Consider the following 14981-nt stretch of genomic DNA (forward strand, 5'->3'; position numbering starts at 1 on the left):
GTGTAACACACACTGGTGTTACAGCTTATAAAAGCAAGGCCTGTGCTTCCCAAGTTCCAGGAAGCAGAGCTCTTCTAAAAATGCCCGTTCCGATAGCTTGTTTTGCTTTGGAGAGCGTTAGCAATGGCATCAGTCAAAGGATACTGCTGAAGATGTTTTCCTTTTATGTGAAAAGGTGTAAAGGGGAGATCTGAGGGACTGCAGGGAGCAACGATATGTGAGTGCTACTGCAAGCAGTTAGCTGGGATGCTTTCTTGTGTGCACAACATAACGTCCATAATTGTGTGTACATTCAGTATTCTCGCTTGGCTGAGCCCTCTTGGAAGTGTATGTGTTTTGTGATTCTTCATTGGCTCTCCAAACGGATGTTCAGCACACTCTTCTTTTTAGCAGTTCAGTTTTTTCCTTTAAAATCTTAACTTTCTCTCATCTCCGTGTGACCCTATATAGTCACGTTGCCTTTGTATATAGTCGATGCCATTGCTATATTAGGACAAAGACATTTTTAGCAAAGGGAAAAGTCCTCCCTGTGAAAAAGGAAACAGCTTGCTTTTAAATAAAGAACTTGATGGGACTGGAGAGTCGGGAAGTTTGTGTCGGGGTCAGGATAGGGTGGGAAAGGAAGGAAGGGAGAGAGGAGTGCTCAGAGCAGAGATAATTGGCTAATTTCTTGGAAGAAATAACATAATAGCTAGCCCATATGGCACAGAGAGACTTTGTGGATGTGAGCTAATTATGTAGACCACTTTTAAGCGCTCGTGGTCCGCGTGCATAAACACTTTGGGGAGTCACTGTCTCCATGCTGATAGGTGCTGTGGCTAAAGTTAGAGAGGTGTGATTTATGGCTGCCCTTGCTTGGATATGTTTCTAAAGAAAGGAACAGTTTGTCCCTGAACCTTACCAACTCTCATCCAGTAATGCAGTTATTCAAGTGTAGCTACCGGGGGTAGGGAGAGGAAATTAAATTTAAAGGATGGAGTGACGGAAACAGCCATTAATACTTAGCTTGGGAAGCCTAAAAGCCGCTTCTCACCCCTGACCTAGTTCCACCAATGTTTCCTCAGGACTGAGCCTACAGAAACAAGTTGGGAAGCTGCCTCGGAGCACTTCTGTCCCCCTGGTGTGTCAGAGCTGCCCTTGGGAAGTTCTTGGTGGCCGCAGTGCTCCCTTGGTTCCTTTTGAAGTCACTTAAACTGAGTGTAATGCATCGTGAGGAGAAAGGTCTCTGTGAGACCTGCACAGGGGTAGTTAGGGATTTCTGTCATTCATCTCCATTATTCATCTCCAGCAGCAAACAGAACAATCTTGAATTCCTCTGGAAGATAATGCTTTGGTCTGTAAGAGCTGTCAAAGCTTTGCAGTAGTACTGCTGTTCATGTGGTCATCTGAGAATTTAAGTAGGCTTTGTAGGAAGAAGTAATTTATGGGGGGCAGGGGGGGAGAGTACCAGCAATGGAACGGTGTGCTCCTGACAGAAGGTCAGATCTAGTCAAACTCATCCTTTCAAGAGAGTTCACTGCAGGCCCATGGGCCTTTTAAAATGTATCAGCTGATGATTTTTCATAATTATTTTCCAGCACTTCCAAGCCTGATAGCAGTGAAGAAGCTACTGGACTCGTTTCTGGGGATGTGCCGGTGGCTGCAGCCCCTGGTGGTGGAGTAGAGCTGCCTCCTCAACAAGCTGAAAGTGTCGCAGAGGAGATCAAGAGGTAGTGTTCAGTGCTGTTTCATGCATTTAAAGTCAATTTCTACATCTATATGTTTTTTCTTTAAGAAAATATTGGGTGTTTTGCCTAAGTTGTGTGAACGTTTTGGTGCTAGGTTTTGAAACCAGTTGCTAGACGATAAAGACCTCCTTGCTCCACTACATTTCCTCTGGAAGACCAGAAGAGGGAGCTTGGACTACACTGGTTGTTACTGCACTGATCTTCCCCACTGTTCTTAAATTATTAAACGTTTAGGATTTTTTTTCCTTTTTTTTCTCCTTGAGGGGACCATTTTGCTCATTCCCCTTCAGATGCTGCCGGTATCTCCCTTCCCCACACAGTGATCTGCATTGTAGTTGTCAGTAGTGAAGGAAGAAGTTCAGCTTGGTTTCATTCTTGCTAAAGAAACATTCAGTTATCTTCATTTCAAAGCTGATCTTTCTCTCCTTCAGCTTTGCTCTCGTGGTTAAATGGCCTCAGGGATTTTTGCTGGGAAAACCCCCCAGGCTGAGTCCTCCCATCACAGATGTAGGAAAGAGGAGATGTGTCCTTGGGTATTCATGTCAGAGCTTTGGGTGACGCCTGTCTTGTGGGTGATTAACCACTGTGCTGCTGTGGCTCGGCAATAATGGCATGCCCTTATTGTGACATCTATTAATGGGAAAGGTCGCAACACAGTTGAGAATATTAAATGGGAACTCTCTAGAGAGTATCTTTCTCCACCCCACAGATACAGGTCAGCAGCTTGTGGCAAGCGTGCTACAAGCTGGGAGACACCACGGGAAATACAGCTATCCTGCTTAATCTGTTCAGAAATGTCAGAAGGTGCTGGTGTCAGCAGGAGGATACTCTGAATCACGGATGGGAACATACACAATAGGTGCATTCTGCTGTGGAACAAGGAATGAATAGCTATCAGCAAATGCTACTCAAAAATCATCCAGTTTCATACCTAGGAAGCATGTTGGTGAATATACCTTTATATATTTGTGAGAATTTTGATCAGAAAGTGATGTCCTAACTTCTAGTTTAAGTTTTGTGCTTGCTGTGACATAGGTTAGTTCAAGTCTTTGCTCCTTTATGGTACTGTACTGTACCTGGTCTTTTTAAGCGTGTACAGTTGGTAAGGAAAAGAAGTGCCTGAAGGTCTGTCTGACAGCAGCCTGCAAGTTCTGTCATATGGAGAGAATTTTCTGAGCAGAGGATACCCTGGTCATTCTCTAAAAGCTGCGTGAAGAGGTGAGAAATCATTTGGGAAGTGTACAGACAGGCAGAGCTGGCTGCTGAAAATGTGTGTGTAAGAATCTCTTTGGCGAGGTAAGCAACAGAGTAGTGGAGTAAACAATTAAGTAATAGTAGTAGAATTGCTTGATGCAACATCAGAACCCAGTCTGGGCTGTCACTAACCAAAATGTACATCTTCGTTATTCTTGGAGATGAGCAGTCTGGTCGCCTGCAGCCTTCTCTAAAGCTGAACTTCTCTAATGTGTTTGCTCTTTTTTGCACTATGAACACAAGTTTATTGGAGATCATAATGCATGTAGGGATGGGAATTGGAGAGATCCGTAGGATGAAGATCGCTCTTCCATTCTCCTCATGTTACTGTCAGTTCTTTGTTGTCATAATCAGCCCCTCATGTAAATGTCTCTTGGACTGTCATGCACGTTTCTGTATTTTTTGTTTATCAAGTCAACCCAAATAGGACATAGAAAATAGTAGCGTGCAAGCTGGGTTGTTTTTCATTTCATCACATTTGTGGCAGCTGTCTGCACAGTGAGGTGCTAAACTTCTGCAAGTGCTTTGCTTCTGCACAATTTTCTGCAAAATAGATTCGTGAGGCATTTCAGTCTCCTCTGTGATTATGATGATCTGCTTATGAACTGCATCACAGGCACTTAATAATTTGGTAGAAGCGCTGAAATATCACTAGTGAGCATAACTTGTCATTTAAGGAACTACTGTGGATAGAGCTAGCAAGAGTCTGGAGAGATGATCCATTCCCAATTGTGTTGTCAAGGAGGGATGGATGTGATGCATTCTGCATCTGCTTCTAGTTTTTGTTCTTAAGTGTACTACTCAACTGTACTGTAGTAAGTTTTCTAGGTTATGTAGACTGTCTGGTGCACAAATGAAGTGATTTTTGCAGTAGAAGCAACAGTGTGAAGATGTTGAAGTTGCTTAGGTCTTGGAAACTAAAACCCAAGGACTTTTCTTGAGGCTCGGTGGTTGATAACCTGCAAAGCGTTCACCGCCTCCTGAAGCACAATGTAAATAGATATCTTTCATGTTACCAACCAGTCCCCAAGAAATGAACAAAAATGAGCCACTCCGTTCATCCGCTCCAGCCTTTTTAATGAGATTGTGTCTCACAGCCTTTGGCCTGAGGGCTGTGCTCAGCACTGTGCAGCCCCAGGCAGGAGGATGCTTTGTGCTGCTCCCTCTCAGTCTTGCCAGCCTGTTCCATCAAATCCTAAGATGACTGCTCTGTTTCAAGCCCAAAGTGTTGTGGACTAAGTGCATTTTCTTGTGCAGGCTTATTTATGGTGGGGTCCCCAGACAAGGGACAGCATCCTGCAGGCTTCTCTGAGTGACCCCATGGCTGTGTGTGATGGGCAGGGTTCCTGGAGACCCCAAGGTCTGGCAGAGGACAGCTTCCATAAAACAACAACAATTCAACAAATAGTTTCCACTAGTTTGAATTTTAAAAGCCATATCATGATACGTTAATGGGCACTTGACAGAAATGTGAAATTGCACCAATTTTCTGACCATATCTTTGTTTAGAATTTACACTCCCTGAGGTGCACCCTGCATGGTTATGCTCTAAGAGAGCAATTATTTGTGTGCTGTAAAGCTGCTGCCTGCATGTGGCTGTGGATGAAAGGGTGATGGTAGCCCTCTGTTTGCTTCTTATTGCTGTGTATTTTACAGGTTCCCTCAGGCGATATAGGATAATTTCCTTGCTGCTAGAACAGGTTCAACAGCGTGAAAATGAATATGTCATTACACTAATCCATCCACAAGGAATTTTAGAGTGGCATTAATCATCTTGCTGTAACTGTGGCAGTACAAGGGCAGGACAGGCAGCACGTATCTGGCCTGGTACTGCCAGCAAGGAGGAGGATTTGAGGGATATGGATACCTCCTGTGTTAGAGCAGGCAATACAGGGTAAGACTGGGGCCAGGCTTGTATTTCTCAGTGTTCAATGATACCGCTGAGTAGGGCCTGTGCTTTTGGGGCAGGAGCTCTAACTGCCCCTACTGCTGGATTTTGGCCCACCCTTTAAAAAGAAAAACCTGAAAAGACTCGAACCAATTGTCTGTGAAGTCTTTCAAATTCGAAAGGAAGCTGTAGGTGAATGTAAGAAGGCACCAAGCCAAAGCTGCCCTTGAACCTTGACTTAGGTCTTTGTAGATCTGTGGGATTAAAAGCCTTCCTCATTCCTTGGGTGGCATCTCGGCATAGCTGCCATGGAGGCTTCCCTGCTCTCCAAAACCAGATCTCCCTGTTTGTACATGGGATCTGCTGTGTTTGGTTCTCACCTTACCTAATCCACTACTGGGCCCTAAAAGACAGCAGAGCCCATGGCATCCTGAATAGAAGCATTTAGAGGCCTCTTTTTTGGTGTCTTTGCAATGGGTTTCCAATGCAGGGGATTTCAGTAACTAAGCAGACATCTAGATTATTCAAAACTCTTAATGCCATTGATCTCACTTGCAATTTAGATTAAGCAGTGACCTTAGCAACTGAACACTGATCAATTGTGTGTGTGCATGTCTTGAGGGGTACTTACTTGTTTCCTATGTTGGGGAACATATTCTGGTGTTGGTTTCCAATGAGATGTGTTGCCTATTTTGAGAGCATCATCACAGATCACCTGATTTTTCCTTGACTTGTCAGCTAGAAACATTCTGTTCGTGTGCTCAGGCTTAAAATTCTGAGACACTGTGTTTTTTTCAGGAGGTAATAACGTAGCAATGCAAATAAAGCACTCCTGTTTATCTAGATAAGTGGTGGAGCAAAGCATTCATGGAGGCATTTGGTGTAAGAACAAGTTAAACCTCTAAAGATTTTCACTTAGTATCACCTCGTGTTATTTTGTGGCATACCCTTTTCTGCCGTGGTAATGCAGAAAGGGCTGTGTTATGCCTGAAGTCGTCCAGAGGCCATAGAAAGAATTGCTTTTTTTTTCTTCCTTGAAGAGCATATTGAAAAACTCATTTAAGAGGGTCCTTGATGATTTTACTGCTTGGGTTTCATTTAGGCTCTCCTGGGTGCCCTTCTCCAAGCCCAGGTAAGTAAAAGGAGCAGCTACAAAATGAACAAACAAAAAGAAATCAGCAAAAACCAACAAGCAAACAAAAGATCTGCAGTGATGGTTTCAATCTGAAGCTTTTCCATTCTTAATCTAATCTTAATCACATTGTATGTGCTGGATGAGATCAAATTAGGGATAGCCGGATCTTGGAAGGGTGGCGATGAACGTGTCCTTACATTGCTGACTGTTTACTACTATCTCAACAATACTATGCACATGAACAGAACTAAAAGCCTATTAGTAGTGCCCAACAAAAATGTAGGCATTATAATTTGTTAGCATTTTTTTTTTCTTGCAGTAAGCTATAACAGGATAAATTGTTCTATATTTCATATATTTCCTTTGTTATTTCAGTTGCAGCATGGAGTTGTTCCATAAAACTAAGGGGAAGAGAGAAGGATGTTTTCTCCAGTATTGGGTGGTGGTATGGTACAGCATTACATCCTGCCTCTATCCCTGTGCCACGGCAGTGCAGACAGTGAGCTGGACTGTGACTGGAGCACACTGTCTGGAGAAATACACACAGGATCAACATGGTGCTGTACTGATTCCTGCTGGCAGAGCTCTGTGTTTAATGTCAGAGTAGCAATAACCAGGTAAAGCAAAGAGCCGTAGTGAAGGGGAGCAAATGTTTTGTGGCATGGCAGCTGGCAGCCACAGCAGCTCGCTGCTCAAGGAGGCCTTTGAGTGACTCTCAGTTATAAGGTTGATGGCCTCTTGGTCACTAGAGAGGGAGAGAGGAGTAAGGAACAAAAATCTGGGTACAGGAGTGAGAAGAATAAACCAAGAAAAGGAAATTGTAGCTGTCACAGGGCTGAAAAGTGTGGCGGTGGGGAAAGAACTGCAGGAAAATGCATAACATGTTTAGAACCATGCATTATGTGTCCTATAATGACCAGTGCTTGAATTCTTAAGCAGCTGAGTGGGGGGCTTTGGGTGCCCTAAAAGGGCTGTGCTTCAAAAGCTGCCAGTGCTTTTATGTGCTGATGTGCTCTCCAGTGTGTAGGCAGCCTCCCCCGGGCACTGCCTGGCTTTGCAACTGTGTCTATACAGAACAGCATTGATTTTTTTTTCATGCAGTTTGGTCTTTTCAGTCTGTTAGTGAAGGTGGTGGTGCTTATGACTGGTATTTCTTATCGGTCTGGTGTTGTGGATGCCCTATTCATGAGTGCTTTGAAACCAGGCAGCCTACAAGTAAAAGGAATCCTTGGGGTACAAACTGCTTCCCAGGCTGCATTCAAGGCTTTGGGATCCAAAGGTAATATCGTCTAAATCTCAGTGTTTATTTTTAGGATCCTATTTAAAAAATAATCTATTCTTTGTTAACGTTTCCCCCTTTTTAGAATTGTTTTAAAAGAGGCAGTATTGTTCCTCAGGGCTTTGACAGCAGCCTTCAGCATATCAGAGAAACCCACTTTTGTTCCTGGGTTGTTTGCTTTTGCTCTGTTCTGTGCTGTTGGCTTCACACAGTGCTAGCTTATGCACAGTACCCCAACCCTGGATTGCAATTGGGATGTTTGGCCTGAGATCTGGGCACCCCATCCCAAGGGGGGTGGTAGATATGAGAGGCAGTGCTTTCTTGCAGAGGGCTCTTTGATGTTTGGTTGTGTGTGTGTGTGGCCATGTTTATAACTAGCCTTAGGGCCTAGCAAGGTCTATGGTGAAGCCAAGAGCAAAACATAAGTTTGACTTAATCATAAATCCTATCACAATCCTGCCCAGCACTGCTTTTTGATGGAAGCCAAAAATTTCAAATGGGGTGCTGGTGACCCAAGTCTGAATTTATATATAAACAAGGAATGGAGTAAGACCAAATATTTAGGGGCTATACCAAATATTTGGTATAGACCAAAGTGAACGAAATAAACAGAAGGAAACAATAGATTTTAAAGGATGGCATTGAATATTTAGGTACCCTTTTCCAGCCTTGGAATCACAGTAAATTGTTATGTGAATGGTGTCTGGAACAACCCTGGGCTGAGATGCCTGGGGCATCTTCAACCCCTTTGAAGCCACAGTGAGATTTTGGTTTTTGAGCCCCAGCTGTGTGTTTTTCAGGTCCCGGGCTAGTTCTTACCAGATGTACTTTTATGGTATCAACACAGTTCTTGTATTTTTAAAAGCCAGCACTAAATTTAGTACTAAATTAGCACTTCTGTTGGCAGGCCCAAAGGATGGACTGGGGCCAGGCAGGAGAGGGAGAGCTCCCCTCACACGGAGCTGCAGGGAGAGCCCACGTTGTGGGCTGCTCTGCATCTGTGTTCACTCCTGAGGTTGGGGTCGGTGCTTCTGTATCCATGGAGGAGTGAAAGGCCACAGCCAGCTTTCCAAAGTTGCTTTTGCTGTAATTGTATAACACTTCATTGCGTGCACTGAAGTGTGTGTAGTGAAATGATGCGATGCTCTGAGCATCCAGAAGAACTTAAAGAAGAGTGTGGCTTCACGTGAATGTATCAAGGAGCAAAATGACAGGCATTTTAAATGCACTCTTCGCAGTTGCTAGGAAGGTACCACAGTATTCCCATTTTCTCCACTGCAGGGCAAATGGTGCCTCTGTTCTCCCTCTTGGCTCCCAGAAAACTGCAAGGGCTTCATTTTCTCACTGTGGCGTTTGCCTTTCTTAGAATTATTGTCTTCCTTTATTCTGCAATAAATAAAACCCAACAGGGAGCTCTTATGGCAATCAGAAGGCCAATCATCTGTAGCTCAGCACAGCTACCATGCATAAAACTGAGCAGTAACCTCAACCTAATAGGTTCCCTAAATGCAGCCCTGTAATTGCAGGCTGGTACCACTTCCTGCACTGGGTTGGTAACCCAGAGTTATTAACCATTGCAAAGCTACTGCCAGGGTATACGGATTTTCTTTTCAGGCTCTTCCTTTTGAATTCTGTGTTTTACTTGCTTGGACATGCTCCTGACAGGTGTATTACCTGAGGGTCTGTTAAAAATGAGCACTCTGAATTGGTTTTTTTATGCGGCTGTACAGATTTGCTGTCATTAGCAGTGTTGTCCAGCTTACAGAATTTAGTGCTTCTCCTGGTAAATGTCTGCAGAAGTGCTTTCTGCTGCAAAAGGGCTTAGAAGCAGCCCATGTGCTCTAGTGCGTAGTGGGCAAACGCTACTGGATTTTCCTTCTTGCAAGCAGAAAAAGCAAAAACCAGAAGCTACTGAAGGTGCAAGTCTACTGAGGTCTCCACTGCAATGCTGGGGGAGGTGTTTTGAAGTCAGTGAGTTCTAATATCTCTGTTAAATATATCTGAGCCTTCTGACTCCTCTGCCCCAGCATGGATCCAGAAGTGACACGCAGCCTCAAGCTGTTTGTTTCTCGAGTGTTTAATTCCGAATATAGATAGTGATGCAGCTGATACCCTTTTTGTCCTTAGGATGCTGTGGAACACGGTGTGCACATGGAGCGTCTCTTTGCTGAATGTGGTGTTGCAGAGCAGTGCTGGTGCCCAGCCCTTTTGACTTGTTCTCCCATAGAGGGGGGGCCACAAGAAAGAAGGACTCTTTAGTAGGGTCTGTTGTAATACGATAAGGGGAAATGATTTCAAGCTGAAAGAGGGGACTTTTACACCGGGTTTAAGGGGAAAGGTTTTTACAAGGATGGTGGTGAGGCACTGCACAGGCTGCCCAGAGAGGTGCTGGTGTCCCATCCCTGGAGACACCCAAGGTCAGGGGATGGGCTCTGAGCACCTGATGGAGCTGTGTGTTTCCCTGCAGATTGCTGGGGGGTTGGAGTTGATGGCCTTTTAGGTCTCAAATGATTCGATGAATTCTATTGCCCTAGTACCCTCACAGAGGGATAAGCCTGTTCAGTGAGTTTGGATTGTGGTTTGCTTTTGCTTGTGCTTTGCAGGCTGAAAGAGCCCTACCACTGCTTTCAGTTGTGTTAGCTTGTGAGCATCCCCATGGTTCTGCACCTTCTGGCCCTATCAGGGGGCCGTGCATGTAGCAGTGAAGCCCCAATCCCCTCGGATGGAGCGCTGCGGGTGGGGAAAGCTCCCACATTGCCATGTTTACCTTGGCTGCTCATGATATTCTCCCTCTGTCCCTCATGGACGATTCCATTTCTGCAAGAGGGATGAGCTCATTTGTTTAAATGAAACAAACGGCCGCTCTGCTTATTAATCTTCTCTGCCGTTGTCCCAGTGTGTCCAACTTGCCTCTTATGGAAAGGAAATGTATGCACAGCATCCCGTGCCCGCCAGCATTTGCATTTCAAATCAGCTGAGTCAACACAATGCAATGGTCCTGCCTGTAGGTCCTTAGGGAGCCACAGTAGCTGACAATGTGTGCTTAAAGGGAGGGTCTGCTTTTCTTCTTTTTTTTTTTGGATTTTTTTTTTCCTGAAGGCAGTTTCCACAGCCAGCAGTGCTGCATTCGAGGCGCTTGCACCGTGGCTGCACGGACCTCTGATGTTCAGCAGATGATTATTAGCCCATCACCGTGGCTGGGATTTCATTTTATTTTCTAAATAGCGTTCATCTGGACGGGAAGGGGGGGGAAAAAAAAAATAACTGGCAACAGTTCAGAGAAGAGAGGCTGCTGCTGAAGTGCTCCTGCCTGTGCTGCCACTGATGCAAGCAGCTGTTCCCATCTGCAGTGCAGCACCGCAGGCTCTGCACAGGCACGGCTCGCCGAGGGAGCTGCCCGCACACCTAGCTGCCAGCCCGGGCCACGCTGAGGATGGGAGGCTCGCAGTCCCTGCAGCAGGCACAGGCGGGGAGCCTGGCCCGGGAGCCGTCGGAGGCGATGTAAGTCTGTCTGCATTCCCCCCTCGCTCTCCTCTTTCCTGCTGCGCTGCTGGGCCCACAGCCTTCCCGCACCTCCGCTCTGCGGTGTGGTTGAGGGGCCGATTTGTGTGCGTGAGGCCTTTGTTTAATGCCGGCTGCGTTCAGATGGGGACGTGGTTGTGGTGTTGCTGGATATCACGAGCTGTGTTTTATAGAGCTCCCACCTCGCTCGGGCTGCCTGCCTCATCTCGGTGGTGTGGAGCCATGCGTGGGTACCATACGTTTGTCTCTGTGTTTTGGATGCGTAGCGAATCAAGCACAATGACCATTTACAACGAACAAAAAACAGCCCCTTCCCCCTCCCAAACCCACCATCGTTGGGTTTTCTGTTTAAAATGCACAGCGTGGAGCTGCTTTTCTCAGAGCTTCTCTCTGCTGTTCTCTATACAGATGCTGTTTTTCAGGTCGCATCACCCCCTGTCAGCATCAGTCCTTGGTATTGCACCCTGTGATGAATTGTGAGAGCGAGGTGTCTGCAGCTCTTGGTGAGGGCGGCTCTGAAAGATTCACTGGAGGGGGGGGGGGGGGGGAAGAAAAAAGCAAATATCATGTGTCATGGAGAAGTGGTCACTTTTTCACATTGCTGCATCACGTATGATAGTGCACAAAAACGTACGTGCATGCAGAAATAGCAGAGTCATTTCCCATTTGAAAATAGGGTTTTGCTGTTTATTGGTTGAGGTTTCAGTGGTGAGCAGCCTCTTCTCCCTGACCTCCACCCCAAACTCAGCTGCTGGAGCACAGGCTTCACCTCAGGGTGGGTTTATAGGAATTGCTTTGTCTCTCATTGGCCTTTCAGTTAGAGATCCCATTTATCTAAGATGTCTGATCACTGAGCTTATTTCTGATCATGCATTTCGGTTAGTTTTAGGTATATCCACTAGGGCTAATCTATAAAGCAGCCTCACTTAACTCTTTAAAGAAACTGTAATGTAATATGTGCTTATTAAGGTAGATGTGATTAGATTTGAGGCATCATTCAGCTGTTTGAGATAAGTGCTTCTGAGCAAAAGGGAATGGGAGAGCAGTAACTGATAGTTTTGCCTCTGTAATCAGCCTTACAAGTAGGTTCATGCTCCCTATTGTCGTATTCCAGTACATCAGTAGATAGCTTTGCTCAATGCTGTCTTGTTAGCTTTGTAAGGCTCAGGCCTAGCAGCATTTCTGCATCCTTTGTTCCTTTGGTGCACAGCTTCACCCAGTAAGATTTTTTTTAATATATTTTCATCATAGGCAGTATTGATGTTGCTACATACAGCATCTGTTTTACTGGTACAGTGGAATGAACTGATGCCTCATTACCTTTAACGTACTATTAATTACATTTTTGTCTGCTCAAACTGGGATATATTTTTAACAGTGATCTGAGGACTGGGCAATAAAAGCGACATAGGTAAAGCAGTGTTCAGTGTGTTTTATCTACAATTTTCACAGCCTTTGAAGAATTCATTCTGTTTAAGAACATATTGATCAAGGTGTAATTATTTTTTATTATAGTACATGAGTAATATGCTATTGTAGATGTGACATTGTCATCTCTTTTGATGACTTTATATGTTAATATTTTTTGCTGTTTGTTACTGCTGAGGGACTTCAGTACGGTCTCTCAAGGTCCAACATAATCATCAGAAGTACTTTCAGCACAGACATCATTCAGTAACTGTTGATATTCTTGGGAAGCATTAGTGAAAGATATTACTCATCCTAAATACTGAGTGCCTGTGCAATTTTCTTCATTCCAGCTACATGCTCTTTAAGATGAGCCTGGAGACGTTTCTTTATCCTTGAGAAAGTACAGGCCTGTTTTTCCAAACCAAGAGTCTCTGCATTGGATGTCATGGTAATCCATCCTGCTCTGAGATCTTGATACTTTAATGACTGTAGCTTTCAGTAACGCTTTTGTAATGGGGTTGTATTCAACCTACTTTGCATACACAAACAAATTCCTTAATGGCTGTGCTAGTCCAGAGGCAAAACTATCCAGCTGAGTCCCAGGCAGGTGGTGACTGCCTGCCCTCTGCAAGTCCCTGCAGTGGTGGGCCCGGTGGGGACAGCGTGGCAATGACAGGAGGTGGCTTCCTAACAAAGGGATGGGCTTGGCTGCCCTCCATTCCTTCATTGGGTTACAGAGGTGTAAATCAACCTTTGCTGAAATAGATTTAATGCCGAAAAGTACAGAGATAAACAATTTCCTTTAAAGAGCTGCTGGATTCAGAGTTCCTCAAAAGCATCCCACAATAGACCTCTTCACTCAGTATCAGTGAAATTGTAGAAACTGAGGTAAAATTCATGGGGAGAAGGGTCTAGGTTACAATTTTCAGGTGTGGCCATGATTAATTACGCTCTGTTTGCATGTAGTTGCAAAAACAAACAAACAACGAACCCACACCTGTTTTCATGTAAATTTGTTTCAGCTACTATGGAGAAGTATTTGTAATGAAAACACTTCAGGTACTGACAGCCCTGGGTGTTCTGTTGTGGGTTGTTGGCAACCCCGGTCACTGGTAGTAGGCAATTCACCTTTGGCATAAAAAATAGAACTAAAAAAGAAAGAGAAAGGAAAAAAGAGAAGTCAATTTGGATTGATTAAAAAAAAGGGAAGGCCCAGGGGAAGCCCGTGCCGATGAAAGTTGTCTGCAGATAAAAGTGGCGCAGCTCAGACCCCGCTACTGACATGATGAGCAGTGTCAGGTGCTTTGCAAATTGCGGCAGGCACCCTGGTGGCCATAGATTGAGCTAAATCGAGGGCATGTTTCAGTCATGTAATAGCTGGAATAAAGGAAATGACAGCGTGATGCTGCTCAGCAGGCCCAGCTCTGCTCAGGTGCGCGCACACCCACAGCTGGCACCTGTATGGCCTCGCACACTGCCTGTGCGGTGCTGACACACCAGGGTTGTGCTGGCTTCCATGTGACATCCCTTACATATCAGTGGTTTTCTTATTAGAAATGTATTTTATAGCTCTAGGTGATACTATAACAGCATTTTGATAAGTATTAGAAAAGCAGAAGTCTCGATAGATTTTTAAATGCTAATGGCTCCTATCTGGTTCTCATCTCTGCATTGCTTTAGTTGTCCTCTGGCCAAGAGGGCTCCTTCCTCCCGAGCACGAAGCACAGCTGGCTTTGGTGGAGCACTGTAGCTGCTGTCCATGCAGCTGCTGAACAGGACTGATGTTCAGTGCCCATTTCTTGGTTGGCTGGAGAGCTGTGGTGTGCTATTTCCTCCCGCTGGGAGCTCTACGTGCTGCCACTGTAACATTTCCATCCCCTGCCAATCCGAGGGGAAAATGTCTGGAGGCTGAGCCAACTCCTACTGAAGTCAATGCTGAAATGCCCATTGACTTCAGTGGGAGCTGGATTGGACTCCAAAAAAGAAATTGAATGTCACTGATGGATGGGAGCCAGCCAAGACGCTGCCCTGGTGCATTGTTTTTCTCCTGAGGTGTGGTCTTTGTTGATTGTCAGAAGGACTGAGAAAAATTTAAGCTGGGCTGAGTCAGCCTTGTGTGTAAGAGATGTGAGCAGCTGTTTGGTGTGTGGGTATGTATACGTGTGTGTGTGTGTCTGTGTGCAGAAAGGTTATCTATGTGTATGTACAACAATGCAGCCCCTGCTTTGTTGTGCATTTTTCTGTCTCCAAAACCTAAAGGAATCCAATGTGTGCTTCTTAGAAGTTTAGAAAAAATTAATCTGGTGGAATATTTGCACAATGCTTATATGTAGGAAATCACCTTAATGAATAAATATATGGAAAATTGAGAAATACATGTTGAAAGTATTGAGAAGTTAGAGTTTTTTTGGTAGGAGGGGAGGCATCTGTTATCGAAACGGCATTTATTTGAGTTAAGCCCTTTCTGACAGATAGCCCTGCCTGTTGTCAGTGTTCCACACATATATCTTTTCCTTCTGTTTGACAGTCACCAGTCAGCATTCCCCAGCAGCACGGAGAGCGCTCCCCACCTCCTAGATTTGTCTGCTAAGTAAGGTGAATTGCTGGAAGCCATGAGGGTGTTTTACTTGAGAGAAAATGGACCAGAAATAACAGGGAAATTCTTCTGTCAAGCTTTCCTGCCTTTTATTCCAACCTCCCTTATTTGAGCCCAGAGGATCTCATCTCTGAAGTCACTGACAGCGCTTCCTTTGATATGGAAGGGTA

General features: G+C 44.9%; 1 protein-coding gene across 11 annotated transcripts in view; it reads left to right on the forward strand.

The window, feature by feature from the left end:
* Positions 1–14981, forward strand: part of TACC2 (transforming acidic coiled-coil containing protein 2) — a 115663-nt gene that overhangs the window by 52726 nt on the left and 47956 nt on the right. For 9 of the 11 annotated variants that reach the window (XM_040702901.2, XM_040702902.2, XM_040702905.2 and 6 more), the window contains exon 8: positions 1578–1709. In XM_040702901.2, the coding sequence (XP_040558835.1) occupies positions 1578–1709 (132 nt within the window). Of the gene's footprint in view, positions 1–1577; positions 1710–10633; positions 10785–14981 lie in introns of all 11 variants that reach the window. The other 2 variants (XM_046943290.1, XM_040702910.2) reach the window with 1 other exon arrangement.

Source organism: Gallus gallus, chromosome 6 (genome assembly GCF_016699485.2).
Source record: "Gallus gallus isolate bGalGal1 chromosome 6, bGalGal1.mat.broiler.GRCg7b, whole genome shotgun sequence".
Classification (NCBI taxonomy): domain Eukaryota; kingdom Metazoa; phylum Chordata; class Aves; order Galliformes; family Phasianidae; genus Gallus; species Gallus gallus.